The sequence below is a fragment of the Triticum dicoccoides genome, chromosome 7A, assembly GCF_002162155.2.
Source record: "Triticum dicoccoides isolate Atlit2015 ecotype Zavitan chromosome 7A, WEW_v2.0, whole genome shotgun sequence".
NCBI classification, from domain to species: Eukaryota; Viridiplantae; Streptophyta; class Magnoliopsida; order Poales; family Poaceae; genus Triticum; species Triticum dicoccoides.
The window spans coordinates 449,944,575-449,968,233 of record NC_041392.1 but is presented as its reverse complement, the minus strand read 5'-3'; the positions used below and the strand labels follow the sequence as shown (position 1 = coordinate 449,968,233).

General features: G+C 49.5%; 1 protein-coding gene across 1 annotated transcript; it reads right to left on the bottom strand.

Moving 5' to 3' along the window:
* Positions 1–1,785: 1,785 nt before the first annotated feature.
* On the bottom strand, positions 1,786–14,474 carry LOC119329205. The gene is made up of 5 exons (XM_037602210.1): positions 14,113–14,474; positions 13,939–14,000; positions 2,916–3,006; positions 2,744–2,828; positions 1,786–2,660 (listed from the first exon to the last, which is right to left on the bottom strand). Exons 1-5 carry the CDS (start codon positions 14,313–14,315, stop codon positions 1,989–1,991), a joined length of 1,113 nt encoding a protein of 370 aa, XP_037458107.1. The 5' UTR covers positions 14,316–14,474; the 3' UTR covers positions 1,786–1,988.
* Between the last annotated feature and the right edge of the window lie 9,185 nt (positions 14,475–23,659).

The window sequence follows — 23,659 nt, the reverse complement described above, 5'->3', positions numbered from 1 at the left end:
AAACTAGGGTGGCCTGATGAGGTCCTGTATGAGGCTTGAGGTTCTATTTCATGTCATATTTATTAGTCCCTCCTGTATAATGCGTGTGGTTGATGCTCAAGTGACTTAGTTTCAGTAGGACTGTTGCCTAAATTATTTAAATGGTCATATTGTAGTTACAGTAATCTTGGGCATGTCTAATGGAGATTTGCACCTTTTCTTTGATTCAATTACTCAAAGTGACTTACTCAAAGCACCTTGTTACTATGCTTATTAATGCATCTTGTTGATGCTCATTTCAGTCATCAGTTAACTTCCTACACACTAAACAGTAGATATTATAGTAGAATTTTATCACATACATAATTCTTTTACACAAGAATAGACATTGAATTATGTGTATTTGGGCCAGGATATAGAATAAGAAACCCCATGTATTTTGCTGGGGCTTAATGTGAGCTGTGCAGTTTCCAACTTGTAGATGTGTGTGCTGATGATGTTGCTATTTTTGGCTTTTTTTATATGGACTCAAGATCGATGTTTTCTTGCAGAGTTATTATGAGTATTTGCTGCTTTCCAAGCTGGACTTAGATGCTAGCAAAGGAAAGATCTCAATTGCGAATGGCAATATGAAATGCAGCTAGCGAAATACAAACGTGGCTACCACCCTCTGTTAAACTTGGTTGTAACAGAATATTGTGCTGAGGACCTGTTGTTTTGGCCAATATAGCACTAGCCAGTATCAATATTGTGAGGACCAGTTGTTTTGTAGGTGTCGCCCTTAGTTTTGCTACTTTGCATATTCTGGGAGCAAGTAAAAGTGAGGTTATATGTTATTTTTGTTCACTTGATATCTGCACTGCCCTTCCTTGCATAATCTGCATATCTCACGTTGACCAGAAACATTTTTTACTTAGTGATGATATCTGCTACCCTTGTCTGCACATGCTCCTTTTGTTCTGCATACACTTCACTCAAACATCTACTACTTATTTGCCTTATGTTCTGCTAGGGCACTCGCTCAATTTGCAATTGCGAATCATGATGTTTGCTGGAAGGAAGCTTGAGTGAAAATACACATAATTCAATGGTTATTCTTCTAACCAAAAATTCAGTCTGTGCTTTTAAATATGATGTTGTTTTACTGGGAAAGATTGCATTTTTAGACGTTTGCACTATCTTATCTGAATATCTCACCTGCCAAACAAGTTTTTCATATGGAGAGAATTGTGGCTGGAGGGGTTTGGGGGTTTTGAGGGGATTGAGTGGAAGGAAGGAATTCACCCAATCCTCTGAAATCCCCTCCTCTCCAAACCTTCCCAGTCCACTTCTACCAAACAAAGCCTTAAGGGTTGAATATATCATCATTTAGATTTACCACATTGACTTCAAGAAACAAGTATAAATCTTCAACGTGCTCAACATATTTGTGGATTAGAAAAACAGAAAAAATACGATTCTTCCCTCTCTTTTTAAATCACGATTATTCCCTTTTGATGTAGCTTAGTTTCTAGAGACAAGAAAAAACAAATACTTCATTGCTCTGAATGTGTTTTCACTTGGCGCACAGAATTAGCTCGGTCCCTTGGATCATCTACAGCGGGTCCCCTCTTATCCTCCTTATATGTATCAGAGGACAGCCCGGTCATTGTCCAAGGGAGACAAACAAGTGACACATAAGTTACTTAGGAATTCATATGATTCAAATTCGTGTAATTTTATGGGATGATGACCCTCCGCAGTTTATCCTAGCTGAACTTGTTAATGATGTAACCATGCTTTGATTTGAATAAAGTGTGCCACAAGTTAAAAAAAAACTCCATTGCTCCCATGGTGTTTTTTTACTTCGTTGGAAACAGTTCGTCACATTATTCAAGACAGTACGGAAAGACTAGATAAACAGTACTGCTTACGTTTTGACGTTATCAGACAGCAAGAAACCAGTCCACATTTTGTATTCACGACATGCCTCTGGGGTTTGGAGGCATAGGACCAGTCCAGGTCCCAGATTACAGCTGAACAACCTGACTCAAAGAAGATAACTCGTTGATCTTAGACATCATGTTCTCGTCTACCTCCAGCCTAGTTGTGAGCTTTGGAAATGAATAAGTGGGCGCAACTGCGGGGGTTGATTCTTGGTCGCTTGACTTGTTTGATGTGCCCATGGAGGAGGAAGCAATCTCCTTCCCAAACAGCTGTGCGATGATATTGAGGCAAGGCTTCAAATCATCCTCACTCTGTGCTTTTGTCAACTTACCAAGCAGCTCGTTTGTTTTCGCGTTTCTCACTGTTTGCTGTTTTATGTTCCACTTCACCGGCTTTGTATGGTCATCTAGATTTTGGTCAGAGGAGTTGTCATCCTCGTAGGCACTGTTCTTCTCTTGCAGTTTCTTCAGCTTCTGGTCCAAGACAGTGGCAATCCTCTCTTTAAAGCCAGCTGCATTTGCACCATCAGATTTTAACCTCACCTTTGCCTCAGAGACCATTATTTCCATCATTTCTTCTGAGGAAGTTGCTTCAGTTTCATGTTCACCAGAAGAATCTTCTTTGAGATAGAATGTTTCCTCCAGCAATCCAATATTCTGTGTGTACCTATCATATGCTTCATTTTCAATATCAATATCTCCTTGCATATGTTCCTTTAGCTTCATAAACCTCCACTTGTTAATGCTTGCAATGTCCTACAACACAAGTACTGCAAGTTATTAACCACGGGAGTATAAAACTACTCTAAATAATCAAACAGGGTGGAACAGCCAACAACCTTCTTGGCAAGGGACTTTCTTGTTCGGATTGAATTCAGAAAATGATGGGGAAGCTTTTGTAGGGAAGACAGCCTCGACGAAGAACTACAAGAAATGACAAGCAAGCATTGGAAATAAGGACCCTTTCTTGCATAAAGATGAATTTTTACTAGTGGGGTTTCTGAAGATTACCCGGTTAAAGGTGAATTGGTTGATGGTTGGTCTGACAAAGGGATAGGAGCTGGTGGTGTCTTCTCTGGCAATGTGTTGTTCTGTTTGAGAACTGCAGTAATAAGTGGAGCAAGAAAAGATTAGTGCCATTTGTCCAAAATAAAGAGTTTAAAGATAAACTACTATTACCTCAGTTCCTAACTGCCAAAACATCATATATTTAGGAACGGAGGTAGTAATATATTTAATGCAGACATGATGCTGCACCAAAACAATGTAAAAGGATGTACTCCCTCTGTAAACTAAAATGTCTTATATTAGATCACTAATGATCTAAAACGTCTTATTTTAGTTTACAGAGGGAATAGAAACTAAGATAAATGAAGAGAGGCAGATTTAAATAGTATCATAAATAAAATACCGAGAGACATAAGCAAGTGTTCTACCTTAATAACTAGTAAGCCTGCCATGAAAAATGAGGGAGCGTTCTGATCCTAAATTCTCAAGGCCTAAAGCAAAGATCTCTTATAGGCTTGGCTGATTAGACTAGGCCTTTGAAACTGTAAAAAACTTGCTGATGCACTCTTGGCTACAATTGTCGGATTTCGGGTTCCGGCAGACCCTTGAGGTTCGAACATTGAGGTGCGCGCGGAGATTTCGCCTCCTACCTACCTGCACCCCTCCGCCATGCTAGGATCTAAAACTAAGGAAAGAACAACACGAGACACAGGGTTTATACTGGTTCGGGCCACCGTTGTGGTGTAATACCCTACTCCAGTGTGGTGTGATGGATTGCCTCTTGGGCTGATGATGATGAACAATACAAGAAAGAACAGCCTCGCGAGGGTCTGTTCTTGGCTAGGGCGATGAACTGCTCGGAGGAGTTCAGTCACCTTTCTCTCTCTCTCTAGCCAATCGACCGAACCCCCTCTCTCTCTAGAGCCCTTTTCTTTGTGGGTGGCTGGTCCTATTTATAGAGGCCCTGGTTCTCTTCCCAAATATCGAGCGGGAAGGGAGCCAACATTGGCGGGCTAATTTGAAGGGGGACAGCAAGTATCAGCTATCCTGACAAAAGTAGTCTTCGCCTGCGCAAAGCTCTGGTGATGACGCCGTCTTGGGCTCCACGATGACCTCCGTCTCGTAGTCCTCCTGGTCTTGGTCTCGTTGCACCGAAATGGCAACCTTTGCCTGATGCCTCGGTACTCCGCGGCTGCGCTTGCCCCCTTTGCACCAAAGAGGAAAGAAGGACGCTGCGCGGGCTGGCACCCGCCTGGCGCCCTGAGTCGTCATGGCTTGCGTCACGGGCACCTCGTGAGGTACCCCGCCTTGATCTCTCCGCCTCCTCGTGAGCCAGCCTGACGAGGCCGTGCCTGAGGAAGTTCCGCGTCGTCCGCCCCGCGAGGCTTGGCCCCTCGCGAGGGTCTTGGGTTTGTGTTGGTGAAGATGGGTCGTGCTGGGCCCCCCTTTGAGCCACGCCGCAGGCCGCAGGCAGGCAAGTCTGGGGACCCCCGTTCTCAGAACGCCGACAGTAGCCCCCGGGCCCAAGGCGCGCCCGGACTTGGCCGTGCAGGGAGGCGGAAGGGCAAGAGCGAAGCGCCGCGGGCCCTAACAGCCTGCGGCCTTGGGCACCGCGTGGCGGTTGACTGGACGTGGGCGGCACTGTTCCCCCACGCCCTCCTTATCTTGCGCCATGCTAGGCGGACCCGTAGTTGTACACAGTTGTTCCCTTTTCTGCTGCTTGAGTGCCCTCTGTCCTTCCTCCGCTCGAACTCCGGTTTCTGTTTTCAACCTGATCTCGAACCTTCCTCCCCCCTTCCCATCGCCATGGCTCCGACGAAGAAGGGGAGAGGGAAGAAACCCGTGTCTCTGCCTTACCCGCTGCCGTCGGCGGCCCCCGCCGAGGGCTTGGGCAAGGTCAGCTTGGCTCTGGCCACCATCTTCAATGAATGCGGGAGGACGACGGCCTGGCCCGCGTCCCACTTCTCCATCGACAGGACAGCCACCGAGGTCTCGTATCTTGCCGACGCCCTGTGGGCGGGTCTGGTTCCTCCCTTTTCTGATTTCTTCAACGTCGTGCTTTCCCACTATCAGATCCACATGATGCATCTGGGTCCTGAATCCATCACCCTCCTTTCGATCTTCGCCTTTGTTTGCGAAGCTATGGTGAGCATCCCTCCTTCAGTTGCCTTGCTGCGCCACTTCTTCTCGTTGCATCTTGTCGACCCTGCCCAATGCTGGGCTTGCGTGAGCTTCGCTGCCGCGCCTGAGACGGCGGCCTCTGGGATTTACTTCAAGCTCCCCCTGCCCGCGGTTGGGTTCCGCGAGCGGTGGCTGTATGTGGACGCAGGGGTGCCCAGCCCCCTGCTATCGGAGCCGACCTCACCTGCTGTTCCCAATTCGGGCTGGGGCCAGGAGACGCTCGAGAGCCCTCGGCTCGTCTTCGTCTGGCGCCGCTTCGCGCTCTTGAGGTCGCTTGGCGTGACAGCGCCCAAGGTGGTGAAGGAGTTCCTGCTATGCCGCGTTGCTCCTCTTCAACGCCACTCTCGCCGGATGTGGGCCTTCCGTGGGCGCGAGGATCGTATGAGGCTCCAGGAAGAGGACCTGGCTCCTGAGGTGCTGAGGACGGCGCTCTTGACCCTGGCTAGGGACCCCAACCCAGGCAGCGTCCGACAGGGAGGGGCCTTGCTGTACCTCTGCAGCAGGGGCGACTTTGTGAAGCAGATGCCCGTCTTTGATGAGTGGGGGCTGCGCCCCGCCGGCCTTCAGGGGCCTCGCGAGAACCCAGTGGTGGTGACTGCCCTTCCAGTCGGCCAAGGCGACTCGTCCTCGAGTGGCGGAGCAGGAAGGCACGAGGCGCCAGAGGCCGAGGGGGCTCCCGGCGCAGTGACAGCGCCGGGCGAGGCTCATGAGGAAGCAACTCTTGGGGCCCGTGCCGCTGAGGCTGAGGATGACGAGCAGCTGCCCTCAATGCCTGCGACTGGGGCCCCTGAGGCTCCAGCTGCGTCTCTTGGGGAGGTGATTGGCAGCGCACAGCAGACAGGCGTCCCTGCCGCAGATCGCCTTGACGCTCCGTCTTCGTCGCAGGTTGATCCATGCGCCCAACTCTTGGGCCGCTTCCGCGTGAACTTCGAGGCTCTCCGAAAGAGAAGAGAGACCCTGGGCGACGATTACCCTTGTCGCCTGCTGAAGCGTAGGAAGTACTTCACCACTGATGAGTAAGTCTTCTCCTTTCCCAGCCCCCGATCCTTCTGTTGCTCTTACTGACTCTTGCTCCGCAGGCCCCTTCCAGCCGAGCTTGCGGAGACGGCTGAGGAGCCGTCCCTCTTGACTTCGCCCCCTCCACCGTCCTCAAGTGCTCCAAGCAGTGGAGCCCTTGTGGTGAGGGCGACTGACGAGGCGAACCATCCCGAGGCGTATCGTGGCCCCGCGCACCTCGCGATCCTTCGCGGGCCTTCTCGTGGCATAGCCAGCCTGTCGTGGGCTTCTCACCTGGTCGTGGACTGCGATTGGCCGAGGCGCTTCCTGCGCTCTTCTCCTGAGGACGGGCTGGCTCCAGGCCAGGCTTCTGACGCGGCGTGCCCGGCCGTCGCGAGGGTGCCAGCCCCCAGCCCCCAGCCCGGAGGGGGAGTGCTGACTCGCGGCCCCCGGCGCTTGCTTGGGGCAGTTGATGGTGTGGAAGACGTGTTCGAGCGCGTTCGGAAGCGTCGCGCTCTCCGCCAAGGATTCCTTAGAAGGGCGACTGACGCAATGAGCCTGCTTGGTGAGGAGCTTGCTGATAAAGACGCGCGCCTTGAGGCCGAGGGCCTGCGCCTAGCTGCAGAGAGGCGTGAGCTGGAGGGCGCCATCGCCCTTGCGCGCCGTCAGCGTGATCTTGATGAAGCAGAGACCAAGGCGTCGTTGGTGGCCTTTCGGGAGGCCCGGTCTTGGGCCGCTGAGGAGGCTCGGGAAGCTGACCGGCAGCGAACGGCTGCGGAGGAGCAGGCTCGGGAGCTTCTGGCCTGATGCCACTCGCTGGAGGAGCAGGTGGAGCTGCGCGAGGCAGCCCTCGCGTCGATGAAAGTGGCCTCTGGCGACTCAGCAGAGCTCCAGAAGCGTGAGGAGGCGCTGACGCTGGAAGCCGCCGAACGTACCCGCGAGTACGAGCGTCTGGAGACGAGGGAGCGCTTGATGACGCAGGCGGAGGATGATGTTGCTGCACAGGAAGCCCGCGTCCTGGAGAAGGTCGGACGTCGAGTGGCGATGGCGCATTTGAACCTCGAGCACGAGTTCGAAGAGAAGCTGGGGTTGATCCGGACCGAAGCTGAAGGCAGGACTGCTGCCTTGAGGGCCAAGCTGGAGGAGGTGACGCGGCGGGCCGATGCTTCCCGGGCCGCCCTTGAGGTGGCGCAAGGTGAGTTAACCACTTCCCAGACCGAGGTGCTCCTTCTTCGCCAGCGAGTGGAGGCTGAGGCCGTCGCACGCCAGAATGCGGACGAGATACGTCAGCGGCGGATCCTGGAGCACGAACACGGACCCATGCTCACCATGCTCCGAGAGAGAGCCAATGCGGCAGTGGGCAACATCTGCAAGGAGGCCGTCAGCGAGCCACACGCAGTCAACTATGCTGGCAATCTTCAGTTCTTCACTGACGTGGTGACGCGGTCGACCAGGGCTGACAGGTTGGTGGAGGAGAGGAGCCGCGCCCTGCTCAGGCACGCCTTTTCTCGCGTCTTCAGCCACCTCTGGAACATGGATCCCTACTTTGATTTTGACGCCGTCATCGCCCCAGTCCCCCAGGCCGTCCGAGGCGAGCTGGCGCACTGGGTGGAAGACAATGTGGACGCTCTTGTCAGGGCCTTCGCCTCGGACAACGACGACGTGATCGTGGCGGCTGACGAGGGCGGCGTGATGGACGGCTCTGACGCCGTTGACGGCAACGCGGACAGCGATGGCGAGTTCAGCGACGCCAGCAACGATTCTGGTGGTGCTCCTGAGGACGCATTGGGGGATCCATCCGACTGATTGTGCATCGTTTCTGCTTCCTTACCCTGCATGAATAGAACTCAGGTTTTGACCTGATAGCTGTGAGAGCATTTTGGAAGGGGAGCCCCTCATGTAAAACTTATGTTTATCGTATCAGTAGAAGCTACATCGCCCATGCGCCCGCGCCAAGTGGCTGGCTTAAGCGACGCGCTGGTCGGCTAGTTTACCTTTGTTCCGTGTTGGCCCTGAGACAGCCAGCGGGGGTTGTGATTTCCTGATTGTCCCCTAATTGAATCCATAGGATCTGCAGTAAAACATCCTCCTGAGAGGACGCGGCGGCGGCAGTCTGGGCTGCGCGCAAGCTAGGCCTGACCCGGCTCGTGAGGGGCTCGCGAGGGGAGGCGGCTGAAGCGAAGTGGTAACCAAAACGCAAGAAATTGCTCGAACGAGACTAAGCACCCCTTTCCCAAACATACGCAAATTTCAAATTCAAATCCAACTTGAATTCAGCCGGGGAAAGCGACAACCAAGGGGAAGAGCAACGAAAGCAAACAAAAGGCCGCGTCCGGCACCTAGTCTAGTCTTGGACGTCTTCTCACCAGCGCGGAGCTAAGTGCTGCCACTGGGCATGGGAGGGAGCCCCAGGGCCTGAGGCCGGCACGCATGAGACTCTGGGGCGTGTACAGCCCCACTCATTATTACGTGAGTGTCACGGGGCGGCGAGCTTCACAGGCACTGGGCCTTCTTCACAGGTACTGGCCTTGCTTCATATCGCCAGATGAGGGCCCGCCTTGCGCCACACTAGTGCCATCAACGACGACCGGAAACCAGGACGCCGCCGATGGGGTAGAGCGGTCGCCAGCGGTTCCCCCGACGACCACGAGTCCTCCGCCGGGAGCAGGCCTTGGAGCACCTCCCCAGCGAAGGGCCTACCTCCTGAGAACACCTTGCTCCGAACACCGCGGTGGTGATGTCGAATCCCTGCCCCTCTTCTGCAACCCCCTGCGCCCTCCTCCCGAGGGGTAGGAGACTGTGGGAGCAGGGCAGCTGCCCGCTGTGGCAACCTGCACCTCCTGTGATCCATGGTTAGCGTATGCCTGCTGAAGAATTAGTGGTACCCGATAATCGTTGCCTCCAGCGTGCCCAGTGGGACCGTCCTGAGACTCCTGGAAGGGCTCAGCTTCTGGCGCCTCGTCCCCCCAGCTTGGGCTGAGGAGCGAGCCTTGTTCGCCCTCGTGTGGGTGTCCTTGGTCCATCATGTGGGGCACGTACTCCTCTGGCGCTGTCATCCCGAAGCCCACGCCGTAGTGCTCTGCGTGCCACGCGGTCCTGCCTGACGCGCCTACCGTGGGTTGGCAGCGCGGCTGTCCACTGGGGCCGCGGGTCGCGTCGAGTCCTTCTTCGCGGACCAGGAGCGGGGGCAGCGCCGCCGCCGGTCCGGTGCTGACAGCCTCGCTGGTGTTGGAGTAGCCTTGGAGCCCACGGGCGCGTGCGAGACCCCCGCGCGGGCCGCCCTGAGTTGGAGATGGGAGCTGGGTGCAGAAGGGGTGAGCCCCGAGGCGGCGAAGCCCAGGAGCTCTGCCACCCGCTCCAGCAGCACGTCGCGGCCGCCCTCCAGCAGTTTGCACTGCAGCAGCTCTCAAGCCACTGTGAGCGCGGCCCTCGAGTTCGCTTGCTCCCGGCGGGTGTACGGTGTCGTTGTCGCAGCGTGATTGGAGGCCCTTGCTGCCGACCGCGCCTGCCGCGGTGTGAGAGCTGTCGAAGCCTGTCCGCGTCGCCCGTGGCCCGCAGCGCCCTGCGGACCGCAAGCTGCCTGGGGCACGGGGTCGCCCGAGGCGAGCGGCTCTGCGCGGGCGGGCCATGCCGCCCATGGGTCTAGGTTGCCCTCCTGGTCACCGAGCATGGTGATGACGACATGACGAGGCACGAAGTGGTGGAAGACGAATTCTGGCACACCCCTACCTGGCGCGCCAAATGTCGGATTTCGGGTTCCGGCAAACCCTTGAGGTTCGAACACTGGGGTGCGCGCGGAGATTTCGCCTCCTACCTACCTGCACCCCTCCGCCATGCTAGGATCTAAAACTAAGAAAAGAACAACACGAGAGACGCAGGGTTTATACTGGTTCGGGCCACCGTTGTGGTGTAATATCCTACTCCAGTGTGTGGTGTGGTGGATTGCCTCTTAGGCTGATGATGATGAACAATACAAGAAAGAACAGCCTCGCGAGGGTCTATTCTTGGTTAGGGCGATGAACTGCTCGGAAGAGTTCAGTCACCTTTTTCTCTCTCTCTCTCTCTAGCCAATCGACCGAACCCCCTCTCTCTCTAGAGCCCTTTTCTTTGTGGGTGGCTGGTCCTATTTATCTTCTTCCCAAATATCGAGCGGAAAGGGAGCCAACATTGGCGGGGTAATTTGAAGGGGGACAGCAAGTACCAGCTATCCTGACAAAAGTAGTCTTCGCCTGCGCAAAGCTCTAGTGATGACGCCGTCTTGGGCTCCACGATGACCTCCGTCTCGTAGTCCTTCTGGTTTTGGTCTCGTTGCACCGAAATGGCAACCTTTACCTGATGCCTCGGTACTCCGCGGCTGCGCTTGCCTCCTTTGCACCAAAGAGGAAAGGAGGACGCTGCGCGGGCTGGCACCCGCCTGGCGCCCTGAGTCGTCATGGCTTGCGTCACGGGCACCTCATGAGGTACCTCGCCTTGATCTCTTCGCCTCCTCGTGAGCCAGCCTGACGAGGTCGTGCCTGAGGAAGCTCCGCGTCGTCCGCCCCGCGAGGCTTGGCCCCTCGTGAGGGTCTTGGGTTTGTGTTGGTGAAGATGGACCGTGCTAGGCCCCCCTTTGAGCCACGCCGCAGGCTGCAGGCAAGCAAGTCTGGGAACCCCCGTTCCCAGAACGCCGACAACAACTTTTTTATCTATAGAATGGGGGAAGATCATTCACTCTCCATCTCTATTAGCACCTTCTCTCCAATACAATCGCACCTTTCTAGTAAGATTCATGCAAGAGCCTCAGGACTTATCTTTTTTCATCTTAACCCTCCTCTTCCTCTATCCTTCATTAGATCAAGAAGGGCATTGCTCCTGTTCTGGTTCCACTATATACTAATGCAAGGCCAGATCAGTAACCTGAGCAAAGTGAGACTTCTATTATGATATTGATACCAAATGCCTTTCCTACCAAGTTTGAGAGAGACTCAAACATAACCTCAGTTTTTGACCAAACAAATGGACACTCGGAAGTTGCCCATTGCCATCAAGTGTAAAATAACAAAACATCATCCCCGGTTAAAATGAATTGGCTAATAATGGCTAGCTAGCCTAGCTAAGATAGAGCGAGTTGACTTGGCTACTGAACCACACAAATTGTGAACTATGACCATCAAACAAGGGAGGCTAAATGGTGAAGAAGCAGCTAGCCCAGCTAAGATACAGTCATAAGCTGCATATTAGCTAAGCATCCGAACAAAACCTGAACTATGACCATCAAACAGGTGTGGCTAAATGACGAGAGAGGCTAAGGGTGTGTTTGGTTTACAACCTATACTGATCACACCAAAAAAATAGCTTTCCCGTATGATTTGGCTGCCGTGTGGCCTGAGGCCAAAACTTTGGCTCGCCCATCGCTCCCTGGACGTCCCCGTGCTATTTTCGCCAATTGTTGGTGCACAGAGGGCACGGAAAAAGCTTGCGAAAAGCCGGCGAGTGTGAATACGTTTGGTGCTGTTAAAAAGGCAGGCAGATTATCCTGCTAAATTAAAGCTAACTGAATCCAAAGCGCCACGCGCTCACGCGCATCTTACCTGATTAAATTGCTTGGCTGTTTCCTCCTATAATTAACTGCAGCTTCTTTGCATGAGACTCGCTCCATGCCGTGCATGCCCAATTTTAACAACACGTGTATTGGCTGCATGCTTCGCAGCTTCGGAGGCTCCTCCCCTCTTAATTGATGTAATTTGTTTCCTACTTGCGCTTTCAATGCCGTGGACTTGGCCGGCTGACCCTATAATCATTTATGCGCCTCACTTTTTTAAAACCAAGCACTAATCAATCCAAGTTGCCAAACTTATCCTAACTCCAAATGGATGCCTAGCAATTTTGCCAAAATCTTGGCAGGTACAATGGCTATAATCTAAACAACAACTTACCAAATTTTTGGTTGGGCTGGTTGGGGCTCAAACCGAACACACCCGAAAACCAAAAGGAGGTCGCCATTGGGAAATTATTCCAGGCAGGCTGGGCTAAATTAGTGGCAATGCATATACTTGGAAATCTGCTAACTGCTCATCATCCTCACCGTGTGGTGGATGTGGAAGACGTGCAACGCCAAACAACCCACACTCACTTGTCTAACTCAGATCACCAGAGACGAGGCTTGTTCGCGGGCTCGCGCTGGAGCCACTGCTTTGGTTAACATGATCCCCGAGACGTAGCCATTTCCTCGCCTTGTGACCATTAGTGCTGCTCCCCGTGTCACATATGCTCAATGCTCATGTGCACGTGGAATATATGGTTGTCATGTATTGAACCTTTCTCCTATAATTAACTGCAGTTCTTTTGCATGAGACTTGCTCCATTCCGTGCATGCCCAATTTTACCAACACGTGTATTGGCTGCATGCTTCGGAGGCCTCCTCCCCTCTTAATTGATGTGATTTGTTTCCTACTTGCGCTTTCATGCCGTGGACTTGGCCGGCTGACCCTATAATCCTTTATGTGCCTCACTTTTTAAAACCAAACACTAATCAACCCAAGTTGCCAAATTTATGCTAACTCCAAATGGGTGCCTAGCAATTTTGCCAAATCTTGGCAGGTACAATGGCTATAATCCAAAAAACAACTTACCAAATTTTTGGTTGGGCTGGTTGGGGCTCAAACCAAACACACCCGAAAACCAAAAGGAGGTCGCCATTGGGAAATTATTCCAGGCAGGCTGGGCTAAATTAGTGACTGTGCATATACTTGGAAAGCAGCTAACTGCTCGTCATCCTCACCGAGTGGTGGCTGTGAAACACGTGCAACGCCGAACAACCCACACTCACACGAGGCTTGTTCATGGGCTCGCGCTGGAGCCACTGCTTTGGTTAACATGATCCCGTGAGGTAGCCATTTCCTCGCCTTGTGGCCATTAGCGCTGCTCCCCATGTCATATATGCTCAATGCTCATGTGCACGTGGAGTATTTGGTTGTCATGTATTGAACCTTTCTCCTATAATTAACTGCAGTTCTTTTGCGTGAGACTCGCTCCATGCCGTGCATGCCCAATTTTAACAACACGTGTATTGGCTGCATGCTTCACAGCTTCGGAGGCCTCCTCCCCTCCTAATTGATGTGATTTATTTCCTACTTGCGCTTTTAATGCCATGGACTTGGCCGGCTGGACCTATAATCCTTTATGTGCCTCACTTTTTAAAACCAAGCACTAATCAATCCAAGTTGCCAAACTTATGCGAACCCCAAATGGATGCCTAGCAATTTTGCCAAAATCTTGGCAGGTATAATGGCTATAATCCAAACAACAACTTACCAAATTTTTTGTCATGCCAAAATTTTAGTTGGGCTAGTTGGGGCTCAAACCAAACACACCCGAAAACCAAAAGGAGGTCGCCATTGGGAAATTTTGCAGGCACGCTGGGCTAAATTACTGACGGTGCATATACTTGGAAAGCAGCTAACTGGTCATCATCCTCATCGCGTGGTGGCTGAGGAAGACGTGCAACGCCGAACAACCCACACTCACCTGTCTAACTCAGATCACCAGAGACGAGGCTTGTTCGTGGGCTCGCGCTGGAGTCACTGCTTTGGTTAACATAATCCCCGAGACGTAGCCATTTCCTCGCCTTGTGGCCGTTAGGGCTGCCCCCCGTGTCACATATACTCAATGCTCATGTGCATGTGGCATATTTGGTTATGTGTTGAACCTCTCTCTCCCCCCACCCCCACCCCCTCAATGAAATGGTATGCAAATCTTTGTGTATTCGCGAAAAAAACTGCTCCGGTGTGGCTAACAAAAAAAAATGCAACTTATCATTGAAGATAAAATCTATTATCAGCAGCAGCGTTAGTGGCATTATTAGGCATACCATGAATGTGGCAAGGGTTCTGAGCTTTGTAGCAGCAGCTCTTGCAACACTGGAACGGGCACCTGAAAAGCCAACCAATGCACAAATTTCACGAACCCAGACAGATACAGAGATAAGCACCAGCGCGAGAAACAAATCCTGCCTAAGAAGCTTGAGAAGTCCTGGTCCCCTTACCGGGAGCGGGCGACGTTGCCGCACTGGATGCACTTAGGTTTGTTGAGGCCGCGGAGGTTGGGCTTGGGCATGTCGAATCCGGCGACGGGGGGCGGCTTCTGCGGCGTTCCATTGCCATTGGATACCACGGGGGAAGGGGCCGGAGGAGGAGCGGAGGAGTCGCTCGCCGCCTTGCCGCTGGAGGCCGGAGACGACGCGGCCATCGAACCCTGGATTGCGCGACGGTAAGGTCCGCGTAGGCGGTGGAAGGCGTCGGTTCCGTCGAGGTGTCAGCGGCGTCTCCGGCGAGACGTCGCTGGTGGAACCGGGCTCAAATTAGATGCGGCTCGCGGCTAGGGTTTCAGCTGATTGGGGATTTTGCGGATTTTGCGAAACGGTCTTTCGACTATTGTGATATCGCAAAACTACTCACTCACCCGTTCAAATAAAAAAAAACCTATAAATTCCCTCTATAACCATGACAATAAAATAGATATTATCACATTTTTTGCAAAACTTTCAATCTATTCATCTTCAAGAATAAAAATGGCAGTACAGCAAACAGCCGAAATAATAAAAATTACATCCAGATTTATAGACCACCTAGCGACGACTACAAGTACTGAAGCGAGCCGAAGGCGCGCCCGTCGTCGTCCCTCCCTCGCTGAAGCCGGGCAAAACTTATTATATTAGACAGTTGTGAATTCGTCGTGCTAAGATTTTATAGGACCAACACAACATAACAGCATCCGCCGCCATTAAAGAATAGCGTAGATCGAAAGGATCCAACCTGAAGACACACGAACATAGACGAACTACGACTAGATCCGAGCAAATCCACCAATGACGGATACCCCAGAGACACACCTCCACACGCACATCGATGATACTAAACACACCATTGAGACACACTTCCTTCAAGTAAGTTCTCATCGGTGCAAAAAGCAATAAAAATTGCTCCTAAATATGTATGAGATTTTATTATAAGGGGAAATAAACATTGTATGAGCTTGTGATGGTAAAAAAATAAAAAAGACGGGCTGAATAATAAAGGTTGCTATCATAAAGGGCAATATAACGTGACGTTTCTTTGCATTAAGGCTTGCACATCCAAAAATAAAAAAGTGCATGGCAACCTCTTCTTTCCTCTACGAAGGGACTATCTTTTATTTTTATATATTTACTTTTATGCAAGAGTCGATAATATTTCTTCTCATTTCAACCTCAAAAATTCTCTAGTTGGCAAGTACCATGTGGTGGGGAAAATCCAAGCACATATGGTCATTCAAATATATTTGATCATGAATTATTATTGTTGACAACTATCTATATGATAAATAAGTTGGGAGGCGAAACATTAAGCCCCTATCTTTCTCTGTGTTCGATGGATGCTATTTGTTCTAAAAATGTGCTTTGAGTGAGCAATCATGGAAGACTATATTGAGTATGTGAAATTTGCTAAATCAAAGTTCTTAAATAGACTCTTCCTGAAAATAAGATGAATTGCAATTGTTTGATGACTGAAAACATAGTTTGTTAGTTTTCAAGAAACTTTATGGTCTATACTTTAACTTGTGAATAGCTTGCTACTGATCATGAGAAGTTTTATGAGATAAGCTACTGTTTTATGATATATAATGATGCTAGAAAAAATGTTTGGAACTATCATTGATCAAACTTGTGCACTTGCTAGCATTCACATTTCATAAATTATTTCTTTTATCATTTATCTACTCGAGGACGAGTAGGAATTAAGCTTGGGATGTTGATACATCTCTAACGTATCTATAATTTATGAAGTATTCAGGCCATGTTTACAACAATTTTATATGGTTTTAGTATGATTTGATTAAAACTAATCCGGACTGACGTTGTTTTCAGCAGAACTACCGTCGTGTCATTTTTTGTGCAGAGATAAAAGTACTCGGAATGGGCAGAAAATTTGCGGTGATTTTTATGGACAAAAAGAGACCCCTGAAGCTTCAAGAAAAGGCCAGAAGAGCCACGAAGGCACGACAAGCCTGGGGGTGCGCCCACCCCCCTAGGGCGCGCTCCTCGAGCTTGTCGCTGCCTCATGGACCCCTTAACGTGAAACCGACGCTAAAATTTTCTATAAATATCCAAACCCCTAAAAAACCCTAGATGAGAAGTTTCGTCGCCGCAAGCCTCTGTATCCACGAAAACTCAATCGGGACCCTGTTCTGGCACCCTATCGGAGGGGCAAATCATCACCGGAGGCCATCTTCATCATCCAGGCGGTCTCCATGACAAGGAGGGAGTCGTTCACCCTCGGGGTTGGGGGTATGTATGAGTAACTATGTGTTTGGTCTCTCTCTCGTGTTCTTGATTTGGCACGATCTTGGTGTAAAGCACATGAAGAAACTCCATGCAGATGGACTTTTGGAATCACTTGATTATGAATCATTTGATACTTGTGAACCATGCCTCATGGGCAAGATGACTAAAACTCCGTAACGAGCTAATGACTTATTGGAAATAATACATACCGATGTATGCGGTCCGATGAGTGTTGAGGCACGCGGCGGGTATTGTTATTTTCTGACCTTCACAGATGATTTGAGTAGGTATGGGTATATCTGAAGGAAATATGCCCTAGAGGCAATAATAAAGTTGTTATTTATATTTCCTTATATCATGATAAATGTCTATTATTCATGCTAGAATTGTATTAACCGGAAACTTAGTATATGTGTGAATACATAGACAAACAGAGTGTCACTAGTATGCCTCTACTTGACTAGCTCATTGAATCAGTGATGGTTATGTTTCCTGACCATAGACATGAGTTGTCATTTGATTAACGGGATCACATCATTAGAGAATGATGTGATTGACTTGACCCATCTGTTAGCTTAGCACGATGATCGTTTAGTTTGTTGCTATTGCTTTCTCCATAACTTATACATGTTCCTATGACTATGAGATCATGCAACTCCTGAATACCGGAGGAACACTTTGTGTGCTATCAAATGTCACAGCGTAACTGGGTGACTATAAAGATGCTCTACAGGTGTCTCCGATGGTGTTTGTTGAGTTGGCATAGATCGAGATTAGGATTTGTCACTCCGAGTATCGGAGAGGTATCTTTGAGCCCTCTCGGTGATGCACATCACTATAAGCCTCGCAAGCAATGTGACTAATGAGTTAGTTGCGGGATGATGCATTACAGAACGAGTAAAGAGACTTGCCGGTAATGAGATTGAACTAGGTATTGAGATACCGATGATCGAATCTCGGGCAAGTAACATACTGATGACAAAGCGAACAACGTATATCGTTATGCGGTTTGACCGATAAAGATCTTCGTAGAATATGTGGGGTCCAATATGAACATCCAGGTTCCGCTATTGGTTATTGACCGGAGACGTGTCTCGGTCATGTCTACATAGTTCTTGAACCCGTAGGGTCCGCACGCTTAACATTCAGTGATGATTGGTATTATGAGTTTATGTGTTTTGATGTACCGAAGATAGTTCGGAGTCCCGTATATGATCACGAACATGACGAGGAGTCTCGAAATGGTCGATACATAAAGATTGATATATTGGACGGCTATATTCGGACACCAGAAGTGTTCCGGGTGATTTCGGAGAAAACCAGAGTGCCGAAGGGTTACCGGACGCCCCCCCCCCCACCCCCGGGGAAAGTTGGGCCTTCATGGGCCATACGGAAGAGGGGAGGCAGCCCACAAGGGGCAACCACGCCCCCTCCCTATAGAGAGTCCGAATTGGACTAGGGAGGGGGTGCGCCCCCTTTCCTTCTCCTCTTCCTCTCCCTTCCTTCCTTCCCCTTCTCCTCCTAGTAGGACTAGGAAAGGAGGAATCCTACTCCTACCGTGAGGAGGATTCCTCCTCCCTTGGCACGCCACTAGGGCCGACCGGCCTCCCCACTTGCTCCTTTATATACGGGGGCAGGGGGCACCCTAGGACACACAAGTTGATTGTTTCCAGTTGTGTGCGGTGCCCCCCTCCACCATAATCCACCTCGGTCATATCGTAGCGGTGCTTAGGCGAAGCCCTGTTCCGATAGCATCATCATCACCGTCATCACGCCCCTCGTGCTGACAAAGCTCTCCCTTGACACTCTGCTGGATCGTGAGTTCATGGGACGTCACCGAGCCGAACGTGTGCAGATCACGGAGGTGCCGTACTTTCGTTACTAGGATCGGTCGATCGTGAAGACGTACGACTACATCAACCGCGTTGTCATAACGCTTCCGCTTACGGTCTACGAGGGTACGTGGACAACACTCTCCCCTCTCGTTGCTATGCATCACCATGATCTTACGTATGCGTAGGGAAATTTTGAAGTTACTGCGTTACCCAACAGTGGCATCCGAGCCAGGTTTATGCGTAGATGTTATATGCACGAGTAGAACACAAAGGAGTTGTGGGCGTAGGTATATACATATTGCTTGCCGTCACTAGTTGATTCTTGATTCGACGGTATTGTTGGATGAAGCGGCCCAGACCGACATTACGCGTACGCTTACGCGAGACTGGTTCTACCGACGTGCTTCACACATAGGTGGCTGGTGGGTGTCAGTTTTTCCATCTTTGGTTGAATCGGATTCAATGAACAGGGTTCTTTTTGAAGATCAAAAAGCAATCATTATACTACGTTGTGGTTTTTGATGTGTACGTAAGAACGGTTCTTGCTTAGCCCGTAGCAGCCACGTAAAACTTGCAACAACAAAGTAGAGAACATCTAACTTGTTTTTGCAGGGCATGTTGTGATGTGATATGGTTAAGACATGATGCTAAATTTTATTGTATGAGATGATCATGTTTTATAACGGAGTTATCGGCAACTGACAGGAGCCATATGGTTGTCGCTTTATTGTATGAAATGCAATCGCCATGTAATTGCTTTACTTTATCACTAAGCGGTAGCAATAGTCGTAGAAGCAATAGTTGGTGAGACGACAACGATGCTTCGATGGAGATCAAGGTGTCAAGTCGGTGACGATGGTGATCATGACGGTGCTTTGGAGATGGAGATCAAAGGCATAAGATGATGATGGCCATATCATATCATTTATATTGATTGCATGTGATGTTTATCCTTTATGCATCTTATTTTGCTTAGTTCGGCAGTAGCATTATAAGATGATCTCTCACTAAATTTGAAGGTATAAGTGTTCTCCCTGAGTATGCACTGTTGCTACAGTTCGTTGTGCCGAGACACCACGTGATGATCGGGTGTGATAAGCTCTACTTTCACATAAAACTAGTGCAAGCCAGTTTTGCACACGCAGAATACTCAGGTTAAACTTGACGGGCATAGCATATGCAGATATGGCCTCGGAACACTGAGACCGAAAGGTCGAGCGTGAATCATATAGTAGATATGATCAACATAGTGATGTTCACCATTGGAAACTACTCCATCTCACGTGATGATCGAACATGGTTTAGTTGATATGAATCACGTGATCACTTAGAAGATTATAGAGATGCATATCTAAGTGGGAGTTCTTAAGTAATTTGATTAATTGAACTTTAATTTATCATGAACTTAGTACCTGATAGTATTTTGCATGTCTATGTTGTTGTAGATACACGGCCCATGATGTTGTTCCATTGAATTTTAATGCATTCCTAGAGAAAGCTAAGTTGAAAGATGATGGTAGCAACTACACGGACTGGGTCTATAACTTGAGGATTATCCTCATTGCTGCACAGAAGAATTACGTTCTGGAAGCACCGCTAGGTGACAAACCCGTTGCAGGAGCAAGGCCAGATGTTGTGAACACCTGACAGAGCAAAGCTGATGACTACTCGATAGTTCAGTGTGCCATGCTTTACGGCCTAGAACCGGGACTTCAACGACGTTTTGAACGTCATGGAGCATATGAGATGTTCCAGGAGTTGAAGTTAATATTTCAAGCAAATGCTCGGATTGAGAGATATGAAGTCTCCAATAAGTTCTACAGTTGCAAGATGGAGGAGAATAGTTCGATCAGTGAACATATACTCATAATGTCTGGGTACCACAACCACTTGACTCAACTGGGAGTTAATCTTCCTGATGATAGTGTCATTGATAGAGTTCTTCAATCACTGACACCAAGCTACAAGAGCTTCGTGATGAACTGTTGAAGGAAATATGCCCTAGAGGCAATAATAAAGTTATTATTTATTTCCTTATACCATGATAAATGTTTATTATTCATGCTAGAATTGTATTAACCGGAAACATAATACATGTGTGAATACATAGACAAACAGAGTGTCACTAGTATGCCTCTACTAGCTCGTTGATCAAAGATGGTTATGTTTCCTAACCATAGACATGAGTTGTCATTTGATTAACGGGATCACATCATTAGGAGAATGATGTGATTGACTTGACCCATTCCGTTAGCTTAGCACTTGATCGTTTAGTTTGTTGCTATTGCTTTCTTCACGACTTATACATGTTCCTATGACTATGAGATTATGCAACTCCCGTTTACCGGAGGAACACTTTGTGTGCCACCAAACGTCACAACGTAACTGGGTGATTATAAAGGTGCTCTACAGGTGTCTCCGAAGGTACTTGTTGGGTTGGCGTATTTCGAGATTAGGATTTGTCACTCCGATTGTCGGAGAGGTATCTCTGGGCCCACTCGGTAATGCACATCACTATAAGCCTTGCAAGCATTGCAACTAATGAGTTAGTTGCGGGATGATGTATTACGGAACGAGTAAAGAGACTTGCCGGTAACGAGATTGAACTAGGTATTGAGATACCGACGATCGAATCTCGAGCAAGTAACATACCAATGACAAAGGGAACAACGTATGTTGTTATGCGGTTTGACCGATAAAGATCTTCGTAGAATATGTGGGAGCCAATATGAACATCCAGGTTCCGCTATTGGTTATTGACCGAAGATGTGTCTCGGTCATGTCTACATAGTTCTCGAACCCGTAGGGTCCGCACGCTTAACGTTTCGATGACAGTTATATTATGAGTTTATATGTTTTGATGTACCGAAGGTTGTTCAGAGTCCCGGATGTGATCACGGACATGACAAGGAGTCTCGAAATGGTCGAGACATGAAGATTGATATATTGGAAGCCTATGTTTGGATATCGGAAGTGTTCCGGGTGAAATCGGGATTTTACCGGAGTACCAGGAGGTTACCGGAACGCCTCGGGGACTTAATGGGCCTTAGTGGGCCTTGGTGGAAACAGAGGAGAGGCGGCCAGGGCATGGGCCACGCCCCCTCCCCCTAGTCCGAATAGGACAAGGAGAGGGGGGCGGCGCCCCCCCCCCCTTCCTTCTTACGTGATGTTCACCATTGAAACTACTCCATCTCACGTGATGATCGGACATGGTTTAGTTGATATGGATCACGTGATCACTTAGAGGATTAGAGGGATGTCTATCTAAGTGGGAGTTCTTAAGTAATATGATTAATTGAACTTAAATTTATCATGAACTTAGTCCTGGTAGTATTAGCATGTCTATGTTGTAGATCAATAGCTCGCGTTTAGCTCCCCTGTTTTATTTTTGATATGTTCCTAGAGAAAACTAAGTTGAAAGATGTTAGTAGCAATGATGCGGATTGGATCCGTGATCTAAGGTTTATACTCATTATTGCACAGAAGAATTATGTCCTTGATGCACCGCTAGGTGACAAACCTATTGCAGGAGTAGATGCTGATGTTATGAACGTTTGGCTAGCTCAATATGATGACTACGTGATAGTTTAGTGCACCATGCTTAAACAGCTTAGAATTGGGACTTCAAAGACGTTTTGAACGTCATGGACCATATGAGATGTTTCAGGAGTTGAAGTTAATATTTCAAGAAAATACCCGAGTTGAGAGATATGAAGTCTCCAACAAGTTCTATAGCTAAAAGATGGATGAGAATAGCTCAAGCAGTGAGCATGTGCTCAGACTGTCTGGGTACTACAATCGCTTGAATCAAGTGGGAGCTAATCTTCGAGATAAAATAGTGATTGACAGAATTCTCTAGTCATCATCACCAAGTTAGTAGAACTTCATGATGAACTATAATATGCAAGGGATAACGGAAATGATTCCCAAGCTCTTCGTGATGCTGAAATCGACGAAGGTAGAAATCAAGAAAAGCATCAAGTGTTGATGGTAAATGAGGGAGTCCTGGATTAGGGGGTCTCCGGACGACCGGACTATATTCTTTGGCCGAACTGTTAGACTATGAAGATACAAGATTGAAGACTTCGTCTCGTGTCCGGATGGGACTCTACTTGGCGTGGAAGACAGGCTAGGCAATACGGATATGCATATCTTCTCCTTTGTAACCGACCTTGTGTAACCCTGGCCCTCTCCGGTGTCTATATAAACCGGAGGGTTTTAGTCCGTAGGACAACATACAATCATACCATAGGCTAGCTTCTAGGGTTTAGCCTCTCTGATCTCGTGGTAGATCTACTCTTGTACTACCCATATCATCAATATTAATCGAGCAGGACGTAGGGTTTTACCTCTATCAAGAGGGCCCGAACCTGGGTAAAACTTCGTGTCCCCTGCCTCCTGTTACCATCCGCCTAGACGCACAGTTCGGGACCCCCTACCCGAGATCCGCCGGTTTTGACACCGACATTGGTGCTTTCATTGAGAGTTCCCCTGTGTCGTCGCCGTTAGGCTTGATGGCTCCTAGTATTATCGATAGCGATGCAGTCCAGGGTGAGACTTTCCTCCCCTGACAGATCTTCGTGTTTGGCGGCTTTGCATTGTGGGTCAATTCGCTTGGCCATCTAGAGCAGATTGAAAGCTACGCCCCTGGCCACCAGGTCAGGTTTGGAAGCTTAAACTACACGGCCGATATCCGCGGAGACTTGATCTTCGACGGATTTGAGCCTCTGCCTTGTGCGTCACGCGGTCATGATGAGTACGATTTAGCTCTACCATCAGACAGTGTTCGGGAGATCGCACCGGCAGCCGCTCCGACCCTCAATTCGGAGCTAGTTGCGTCGTCCATGGACGGGTGGATGGACCCCGCCACGGAGGCCTTACCCTCAGCGGCAATCGAGCCGAACATCGACCTTACCTTGCACGAGAGTCGTATCGTTAAACTGTCGGATCTTTCTCCGGCCACGGACTCCGAACCGCCTGCGCCCGATCCTATTGAATCCGATTGGGCGCCGATCATGGAGTTTACCTCCGCGGATATTTTTCAGCACTCGCCCCTTGGCGACATACTGAACACATTAAGGTCCCTCTCCTTGTCAGGAGGATCCTGGCCGAACTATGTCTGCCAGGATTGGGATGCGGATGACGAAGAAATTTGCCGCCCACCCACCACCCACTTAGTAGCCACTGTCGATGACTTAACCGACATGCTCGACCTCGACTCCGAAGACATCAACGGTATGGACGACGATGCAGGAGACGAACAGGAACCACTGCCCACAGGGCACTGGACGCCCACTTCACCACATGACGTATACATGGTGAACACACCAAAAGAAAACGACGACGAGGAACGGAAGGACGCAACGAAGGGTTGTCCCCTCGAGAAGCAGTCAAAGCGGCGGCGTAAGCGCCGCTCCAAATCCCGCCTCGACAGA